Raw genomic sequence first — 10709 nt, 5'->3', positions numbered from 1 at the left:
TCCAACACTTTCTACACCGGTCGCGTCGCGTCCCACCTGTGCTTTGAAGGCAACCTTCAGAAACTCTCCTCAATTCTGAGACCATGCCTTGCTCGACTTGAGTTTTGGTTGAGAGCGGAACTCTATCTAGAAGGGAGGAGGCAATTCTAGTTACCGTGGAGATGAAAGCAAGGCAAGGTTTGGCTATGGCGTGTGAAAGTGGGGCAACATGCTAGTGGCCCAACTGTCGCTGTTCCTAAGGAGGCGGAGAGTCCTGTATACCCAGAACCATTTGAAAAAAAAAGAAGAAAAAAATGGCTCGTTCCCCTATGACGATCAGTCTGGCGCCTCCTATGACAATCAATTCAAATTTGAAAAAAAAAGACTCTAGGCTGTCACTGTTAGAAGGTAGAAGCTGCCTAAAAAACCGGACATGTGGCATGTAAGTGCAAGCCTGTTTAGAATATATTGTGACCCCCACTAAACCCTTAGGTTTTGAATGGTTTAAATTCTAGAAGGGTTCCACAAGAATATATCCTCTAGTAAGGATTTTTTTATATAAAAATTGCCGCACTAGGCCACCCCATGTGAATTCCCTTTTATTAAGGTTTACTGTTCGCCACCACGTGTGAACGCGGCCGATCACCGGACATCATTCACTTGCTTCTAAACCCTAGTGTAGCTGCTTACGCCTTTTTCCCGTTAGGGTTCAGAAAGGATCTACTCTGTTTCGGTTTTAGGGTTTTCTTTTTCTTGTTGAACTTCTCGAGATTCCATGGATTCAGACCAGGGGAAGATCTTTGTCGGAGGTATTTCATGGGAAACTACTGAGGAGAGGCTCAAGGACTACTTCAATGACTTCGGCAGCGTTGTGGAGACTGTCATCATGAAAGACAGAGCAACTGGCCGCGCTCGGGGCTTCGGATTTGTGGCTTTTGCAGATCCGGCAGCGGCCGACAGAGTTTTACTGGAGAAGCACACCATTGACGGCCGAATGGTATGTCTTCTTTTGATGGATTAGAGTTTATGAATTAGGTTTCTTGCCTTGTCTTCGTCTACCCTTCCCTTTCTATGCATGTCTCCTTTCTTTGCCTACTAATTTAGGGTTAGGGTTTGTGAATCGGATTTAGATAGGTGTTTTCTTTTAACAGGCACTGTTTTAGTATGCTGAATTAGGGTTGGGGTTTGTGAATCAGGATGTTTCTTTCAATGAGTACTTTACTAGTATGCTGTATTAGGGTTGGGGTTTGTGAATTAGAGGATGCCTTATTATTGTCTGGTGAAGAGTTTGTCAAGACAGTATGCCTTTGTGTTCCTGTATGGTGTAGGGTTTCTGAATTAGGCTTTCAGCTTGAGAATTTGGCTCAGGGTCTATGAATTAGGGTAAGGTTTTATGATCTAGGCGTAGGGTTTGTAACTAGTTTAGCCTTTGTCTTAATCTATTTAGGTGGAAGCCAAGAAAGCTGTCCCCAGAGATGAGCAGCAGAACTTACCTAGAAGCGACAGTGCCGGTCCTGTCTCAGGAAATTTAAGTAGGACTAAGAAAATATTTGTTGGCGGATTAGCATCTTCTGTAACAGAAGAAGATTTTAGGAATTATTTTTCTCAGTTTGGCAATATCACAGATGTGGTTGTAATGTATGACCCCAGCACTCAACGGCCAAGGGGGTTTGGATTTATCACCTTTGATTCCGAAGATGCTGTAGAGAAAGTAATACAGCAAAATACTTATCATGAGATACATGACAAGATGGTGGAAGTGAAGAAGGCAGTTCCAAGAGAGCTTTCAGCTGGCGGCCGCACAGGTGGGTCTGGGTTTGGAACCGGGCGGGGTACACCTTACAACACTGGATACGGACAGGGAAGCAACCCAAGTTCTGGAAATGCATATGGTGGTCCTCGCTATGCCCCACCCCCAGGTGGGAGAGGTGGGTATCCACCTTATGGCCCAGCTGCTTATGGAACACCGGGATATGGAGCAGCTTCAGGTTATGGTGTGCCCATGAATGGAGCATATGGAGCTTCTGCTTATGGTGGTGGAGCTGGATACCCTCCTGCAGGAACATATGGTGCTGGCTATGGTAATGCTCCTCCTGCAACAGGATATGGTGGTGCAGCAGGTTATGGTACTCCTGTGGCACCATCTGGAGGTTATGTTAGTGCTCCACCTGTTGGTCCGAGGAGTCCTTGGGGTAATTCTGGTACAGGGTTTGCAGGTGGCGGGAGCCCAGCTGCTTACGGAGGAGCTGGTGGAGCTGCAGGGATGAGTGCATATGGTACTCAAGGATGGAATACAGGTGGTGCTACTCCTCAAACAAATGGTGGCAATGTGGGGTATAACACTGCTGGATATGGGTATGGGACAAATGATGCCGGCCACAATTCAAATGCGGGGGGTTATCCTGCCCGCAGCATGGCTGCTGGACCAGTTGGTTATGGTGATCCATATGCTGTTGGTGGACACTACGGAGACACAACTTGGAAGTCGGGTGAATCTCATAGCTCCCCAGCCTCTGGAGCAGGATCTGGTGCCGGATATGCTGGTGGGATGGGTGCTGGTCCTGCTACAGATGGTACAGGGTATGGTGTGGCAGGAAGGCAGACACAACGTGGTCCTGATGCTCGGTTTAGGCCATATCCTGCAACTGGTGAACGTACTGCCTGATTTCATGATCTGGGCTTTCTGTAACGTGTGCCTTTTCTGGATCTATGGTGTCTACAAGCTTTCTGAGCACTCATTTTGCCTACTTGTTCTCAAGGGAAGTGATAAATTGGGAGGAGTGTGCTTTTGTTAATCATTGTAGTAGGTTGCTTTTTGTTTTCTAAAACTGGGTATTCTGTATGATTTGATCTATTTTTAGGTATTTGATCTAAAACCTGTTTTACCTTTACAAAATAGTGTGGAAAGGTAAGTGTATGAAGAGTAGAGTGTTGGTTTTTATGTGGAGTATTGAATTGATCTATAGAGAGAGGTTCAGTTAGCCGGTCTTGCCTGCTTGTGTGATGTTTTACTACGAGTTGTTGCAGGATGGCTTAGGAGCTGCTTTCTCTTATACATTAGCCTTCCAGGATTGAGCACAGGCTTTCTAGGGGTTAGAAAAAGCTTTCCTTTTCTTACACCTTTTCTTCCTGAATGTGCCCTATGTAACAGGGGTTGCTGCCCAGTCGTGAGAGAGGACTCAAGCTGAGCTCTCTGATGGTATGCTGAACTTTGGAGCGCTTAAGATGTGGAACTTCTCGATGGGGTTCCGAGGTTGACATCATTTACTGGAATCATGCCACAAATTTAACTCACTAAAAACCGTTTGTCAATAGCTTAACTTCACAGATTAGTGTAGAGTTCTCTTGAGGTCTGTGCTGATGTAGGAGAATTGCTTTAGTACACGAGATACTGTACAAATGCTAGGTAAATGGGATTGAATTTTAGAGCTTTTGCAATTTTACCCTGTTGTCGCCTGAGACCTTTTCTAATTTATCAACCACATTCTTTACAGTATGCGCTTTCTTTTGGACGGTTCCAGTTGTCATCTTTTTGTGGTTCTGGACTTTGATATAGAGGCTGATTGCCTGTTATTTACTTATGTTTATAATTATGTTACTGGTCACTTGTCTGATATCCTGTCTCTGAAATTGATTATACTTGACTTCACAAAATGTTCTACAGGTTTTCCCCTTTGGATGCATGCATCTTGAAGGTGCTGAATTCGAATTATTGTTTTTAGATCTTTTAGTGGCTAGAATGTTAGGATATGATATGGTAAACATGTAAGGGGTCGGGGGTGCGGAGTCTTACTGGGTTCTTTTGGTGTTGTCATTTGTTGTGATCATAATGAAACAACTCAGATGGTGGACTTGCATTGGTTTTTCCTCTTTTCAATTCCGGTCTTATTTGTTTACAGTACGTATGAGGAAAATGACTTGTGGAAATATACAATGACAGATGTTATTATGTACCGTCCATCACTAGTGTTAAGTACGCTTTACTTGGAAGTTGGCATGCGCCTAACAAATTCTTCTGTGCCTCTGAAATTAAGGGATTCCCTGTGTGTCTTGACAAGCTACCTTTAATTTGCACAAAGGAATACATGCTTGTTTTCATGTAAGCTCATTGCCTCCTTTTGGATTGAGTATCAAATGGTTATAGAGTAGTAATACATCTTAGAGAAAATGGAGTACTGTTCGGTCAGTTGCCAAAAATTCATGGCAGGTTGGCAAGGATGCTTTGTAGCCATTTATCAATCACGTTGACAGGTGAATCAATCAGTTGGAATGAAAAATGGTATGTCTGCTTGTATGCATGTAGTCCAGTGAAGGAAAGAGGAAGAATTGGTACGTGATGGGTTTCATCATACTGAATCCTTTGTTTAAATATGCATGGCATGGTACTAGTAGCTTTGGGCATTGAACTGAATAGTTTTATTTAGCTAGATGCACTATCACAGAGGCATGTGCTTGTTTCTTGGTTGCTGGGATACATGTAGATAACTGTCAGTGGTTTGTCTAGCGTTATTGCCACAATGTCACATGTAACATATCACATGCATATTCTTATGAGAGATCTCACCTCAAAGAAGGTCAAAACATAATGGAGATGATAGCATGCCATACAAGTTGCGGGATTGTATGATGGGGTCTCAGTGGTCTCGCCAAGTTCATATAATTAGGCATAGGAAAGCTCTACGATTGGAGGATAGTAATGCAAGTTAAAATTATGTAGTAGTGGTCTTGTGAAGTCCTAGGCATCAAAAACTCTGTGATAGGAGGATAGTAGTGCAAGTAATAATCATGTAGTTGCAAAGTGCTAGGAATCAAACACTCTAATGCAAGATAATGCCATGTAGTAGTGGGCATGTGGCAAGTCCTAGGCATCGACGAAAACCCTATGATTGGAGGATAGTAATTTAAGGTAATAATATGTAGTAGTGGTCTTGCCAAGTCGTGGCACAAGTGTCCTTGTAGTTTGGAGGGTAAAGATGTCAAACATATATGGGGAGGTATCCTATATGCATGCATGTAGGTACCAATTAGCTAGGAAAGATCTACACAAAGTATCCGTAGCTCAACTACATATAGTTTGTAGGAATATCACCCACCCACACACACATACACACACACACACACACACACTCTCTCTCTCTCTCTCTCTCTCTCTCTCTCTCTCTCTCTCTCTTTGCCCCTCCATTATTTTGGTTTAGGAATATCCTACTCATTCTAGGCTATTAATATCTTGAATTTAAGTCAAACTTTATATTATCTTGAATTTAAGTCAAACTTTATGAATATATGATTTCCATAAAAATAGTCCATACAACTCATATATCGTAAGAATATGATATTTATTCTTAATAGTAAGGTGATTCAACCCTCGATAATTAATACACAATCTAAAAGTCCCATCTTTCTTCTTATGGAAAAGAACTAGCATTGGGCCAGACAATCATTGCTCCAAAAGTTATCTCAAGTGTTCCTTGAGTTTAAGTGCGTGTGGAATGGCCATCTTGTAAGCTCTTTTTGGAGTTGATTGGGATCTAGGGATAAATTTTATCTCATGATGAATCGAGTTAGGGGCATTTTAGTTAGATCTCAAAGAAATATGTCAGCATACTTACTTAAGCATTCTGGCTCCTTTGTATTTGACTGTGCTTGTAGGATTGAGATTAATAACATAAATTCCCTTCAATAACTTAGATGCCTTAACAAGTTGCATAGTGGGAGCTCTAGTTACTTCAATCCCTTGCAGCTTGTTCTCATGAAGTTCCATGAAGGAAATGGTTCCTTTGTGATAATAAATAGCAGCCCTACACACCCAGGGGCAAGACTCTAAACTTACATTTAGTTAGGTTTTCATCCAAGGATAATTGAATTACATCTGTCTCATGGCACGTGAAAAGAACTTTTCAACTTGCATTAGTTTACCCTATTTCTGGTTTATTACTATCTTACACAAGCATTTGGGTGAAATGAAAGAATGAGTGCTACCTAAATCAACCAAAAGTTTAAAATCTTTACCTTGAAAATTGGCAAGGGTCTAGATCACTGAGAACTGTTGGTTCTAATCCTAGTGCTCAACCATGAAATAGATTCTACCTCTCTCTGCTTCCTCACGATAGCCTAATGGAATAGCGCTCGAAGCGCGTGACTAGGTTGGAACTGGCCTCCTTTGATTCTGTTAATTCTGAGTGTAGAGGTTTTTGATTTGAACTGAGATTCTAGGGCTCTAGAAACAAGATTCTTGAGTAGAAAGAGTCAGATAGGTGACATCAATGGGGGCATTTGAGCAATCATTCATCAAATGTCCTAGTTGCTAGCATCTAAAACACTTACGCTCCTTTCTAAATTGAATTTGCAAATCTCTCGGCATTTTAAGGAAAGAATCTTGTCCTCTAGGCCCACTCGCTTTCGATACTTAGCTCTGATCCTATCCCTTATTTCTTTTTGACTCTGGCATACCAGAATCAGACAAAGATTTCTTCAATTCTAAGGGCGGAGGTTCCTTATCTCAAATTCTAGGCCTCTAGAATCTCAGATTCTAGGCCTCTAGAATCTCAGATTCTAGGGGCGGAGGTTCCTTATCTCAGATTCTAGGCCTCTAGAAATGGGATCCTCGAGCAGAAAGAGTCACATAGGTGACATCAATGGGTGCACTTGAGCAATCATTCATCAAATGTTCTAGTTGCTAGCATGTAAAACATTTACAATCCTTTCTAAACTGAAATTACAAATCTATCAACATTCTAAGGAATAATCCTATAGGACCACTTGCTTCTGATACTTAGCTCCGATCCTATCCCCTATTTTGGTATACCATAATTAGATGGAGCTCTCTTCACGAGAGGGGGCAAAAGGGCTTTTTCTAGGCTGTCTCGTTAAGAAAGGCTTTCGTAAAATCCTCAACCATTATGGACTGCTTCAGTTATAGATGAGGGATTTTTATTATTTACTAATCTATCCAAGGGGAGGATTCAATGTTCTAACAAACCAATGAAGAAGGGCATCATAGGGGCATATAAGACAAGGCTCACATAATATTGATGATATGCCTCAAATGGTTTGCCAATCTAAGAAGATAGCTCTAATAACTTATTCGTCTTCTCTTCTTAAAATCCAGGGGACAAAACCTCTGATGAAGATAAGCATTCATGTCTTTCCATGTCAATTAGTCCTAATTGAGATGGTTAGATTCAATACAATTCCTCTAACAATTTTGGGCCACACCAGTAATCTTCAATCTAGCAAGAGCCATCTTGTTGCTATCATTATACCCAACAATATCAGTACTCATCCATAGAATCTACTCAATTCAACACTGTTTCTCCGAGGTTGTTTCCCTCACCTCCAAAGGGTCATGGGGGCTGAGATCTATAGAGCACCTTCTTAACATCATTATCCAATGGCTCCATTTCAGCAGGAACAACAAACAATGACTGATAAGGCTACCCAAAATAGTATTCTTGCCAATTGAGATAGAAATTTACAGCCATCACTCTATTAGCTCAAAAGCAACTTGGATCGCTTATCCTTATAAGGAAGAAGACAAGTTCTCCCAAAAGCAACTCGGATCACTTGTCCTTCCAAGGAACAAAAATAAGTTATGGGACATACTACATTTTAACTTTTTTGCAACATTACTCAAAATGGAAGACAAGATAATATATATTTTATTACAACTTACTTGACCTTCCAAGGAAGAAGACAAGTTCTCGGACATACTACGCTTTATTTTTTTACAACATTACTCAAAATAGAAGACAAGATAATATATATTTTATTCTAAAAAGTTTTATTTTAAGTATATCAAAGGAGGTAGGTCATCAACAACCAAGCCTAGCTCTCATGAAATGATGATAAATGTGAATAGACATGCCATAGTATACTTGATCAGATGCTTGGTTAGTTGCCAAGATCATGTGTCAAGGAATATAGCGTCTAAGAGTCCTATACATAAATTATAAACTCTAAGATCTTGTTGAAGTCGTTAGTAAAAGAAATATGCCTCACAATATCCGATCAAATAAGAATCATTGTAAGGCTAATGTTCTTTGATAATTGCTCGTCTTGGTTTTAAAAGTAGCCATGATCCACAATCGTGATTACCACCTATACCTCTAATTATAGCAACGGCTGAAAAGTAAAGATCCTTAAAGTGCCAAGCTAGGGCAACTTGATCATTACAAATGAGTTGAAGAGAGGAGATGCCTGAATGCAAAAACTATTATGTCTTCCTTTTGAGGTAGCTTGCAAGCTGTAGATAGATAAAGTATGGCCAAATGGTACTTCATCTAAAAGAGAAACCCAATAAAATAATGTAAGTTTTGGTTCCAGGTAGTGCATCATATAGTAAAAACATCATAATCTCATAACTAAACTTGGCTCGTCTTTGATACTAGTTGTGATACCCCTACCTCTCTACCTATGGCAGTGGAATCACACTAAGGGTAGAGCGACTCACTTGGGGCCTATCCTATCGTTTGGCTACTCTATTAGATCCTCTTAGTTTGACTTAAATAGTCCTTATGCAGGAAAGCTAACTGATTCCAACATCTATATTCCCTTCATAACTCTCACAAGTAGGTCACGTCAAGGGGCTCCTCCAAGCTTAACAAGATGTCCCGACTCCTCAATTATGAAGGTAATGCTTCTATCCTTATTCATAATTTTCCAACTAAGTTACTTGTGTCATTCTAACAACATAAATTTATTTTGTTTTGGAAATTACCCGCTTCTTGGGTTCACTTGATCCCCCACTTTCTAATGCTTAGCCGAGACCTGTTCAATCCATGGGTCTAGCCTTTCGTCCTCCACTACTCGGGAGATGTGGAGCCGGTGTGAACTTATACACCCATAATAAAAAATTGCCACTTTCCTCATACAACTAATTAAAAACAAGAGTTCATACACACACTTGTTTAAAAAACATTATTCTCCATGTCATAAATCATATACAAAATATCCAAGTAACACATCGGTGTCACATCATCATCATAAATCTCCTCACACCATGATTGTTCTTAAATAAGAACGGTATGCAGGCACCAACGAGCCTGAACACTCTTGGACCACCATGGTGACTCTAAAGGAGTCTTACAATGTCTCACATCGGCATGAACATAAGTTTCAAATAATTCTAAGAGTCCCTTTTATCTGTCGTCTCACCTATCATAGAAGCATGAACACTCTAGGCACCATGTATATCTGGTAGCAACATGCATAATCAACCACTAGGCACTACCCTACATGTTTCACTTCAGAGCTACTTTGTGTCCTCACACCAATCAGCCAGAAGCACACCGACATTTAGCCGAGAGGTGTCAAAGTCTTTGATGACTATCTTCATATGATGCACCACCTTGTAGATGACATCCGACATTTAGCCGAGAGGTGTCAAAGTCTTTGATGACTACCTTCATATGATGCACCACCTTGTAGATGACATCCACATGGCAATCAATGAACCTATGTGGTACCCACAGCCTTCCACAAACAAATATATACAATACATAAATACAATATTCCAAGCAATTAAGTAATATTTCAATAAAAATACACCATTCATAGTCAAAGCAATGTAAAACATTATAAATTCGATGAGATATCATAGCTCACTAGTCGAAACTCTGAACAAGCCATATTCCTCTAACCACTGGCGAGGTGTTCTCAAGATCTTCCCTTCTTGGAATCATATCCAAGTTTTGATTCCAGAAGTTAATCTAATTAACATTGCTTAAGGTCTTTTATGTGCATAGATGATCATTGGTCTCGTTCTCATATTTGGGTCTTATCTTACATCGAGGATCCTTCTAAAGAACTTTCACCATTCTTAAAGATCTTAAGGAGATCCCTCCTTAAAGGTCCCTTAAGCTTATTTCAATCTTGATTTCTCAACTCCAATCATCATCACATTGGGCCTCTTTTAATTAAGCACATCCAACCCAACTTCTCTTTGAATTAAGCACCTCAAACCCTACTTCTCTTGTTCTTAATTTTTATCTTGGTCCTTATTCACCAAAAAGTCATTTAATTTGATCTCTTCAAGGCTCTATAAACTTAGGTGTTAAGGTATAACCCTAAATTTGAAAGAGGTATTTTCAATCTCTTGATTTGAAGGTTGATTGGGAATTTATCTTTCTAGACTCTTTTCTTCACTCTCTAACATCTAACAATCCATTTCAACTAACATTTTCTTTGATACTCCACTTTGATCAATGGTGGGTTAGACCAATTCAAAGGCATCACACAATCTTGTATGTAAAGTGCCTTGAATGGACTCATTCCTATGCTCCGAGATGAGAAATATAGTTCATCCATATTTTGGGCTCACGTCGATAAAATGCTTGAAGGATATCTTTGATTACTTGCCTCACTCTCTCGGTCTAGCCATCAATCTCTCTAGATGATAGGTAGTACTAAGATCTAGAGAGGTTCCCATACCTTTGAAGAAAGCAATCCAAAAATGGGATGTAAACTTTGCATCTTGAACACACAATCCTTTTGGGAAATCCATAAAGTTTGAATATTTCCTTCAAAAAGACTTTATTAATGTCAAAACCTGAATAAGACTTCTTTCACTCCCACTTCATCTTTGGAATAAGGGACACAAATTTCATGGCATTTTTATCCTTTCGACCTTTGCCTTCTGGCATTGACGAACATGTTGCATTACATCTCTCTTAAGTTTGTGCCAAAAGAAACTCTTCTTTACTACCATAAAAGTCTTCACATAGCTTGGGTGT

The 10709-nt window shown here is 40.2% G+C and overlaps 1 protein-coding gene across 1 annotated transcript; it reads left to right on the top strand.

Moving 5' to 3' along the window:
• The first annotated feature begins 607 nt into the window (after positions 1–607).
• On the top strand, positions 608–3472 carry LOC147635433 (uncharacterized). The gene is made up of 3 exons (XM_086802695.1): positions 608–976; positions 1427–2627; positions 3131–3472. Exons 1-3 carry the CDS (start codon positions 755–757, stop codon positions 3148–3150), a joined length of 1443 nt encoding a protein of 480 aa, XP_086658821.1. The 5' UTR covers positions 608–754; the 3' UTR covers positions 3151–3472.
• The last annotated feature ends 7237 nt before the right edge of the window (positions 3473–10709 follow it).

This window comes from Cibotium barometz, chromosome 9 (assembly GCF_041138505.1).
Source record: "Cibotium barometz isolate CiBa-2024 chromosome 9, ASM4113850v1, whole genome shotgun sequence".
Classification (NCBI taxonomy): domain Eukaryota; kingdom Viridiplantae; phylum Streptophyta; class Polypodiopsida; order Cyatheales; family Cibotiaceae; genus Cibotium; species Cibotium barometz.
This window is presented reverse-complemented; position numbering and strand designations above follow the sequence as displayed.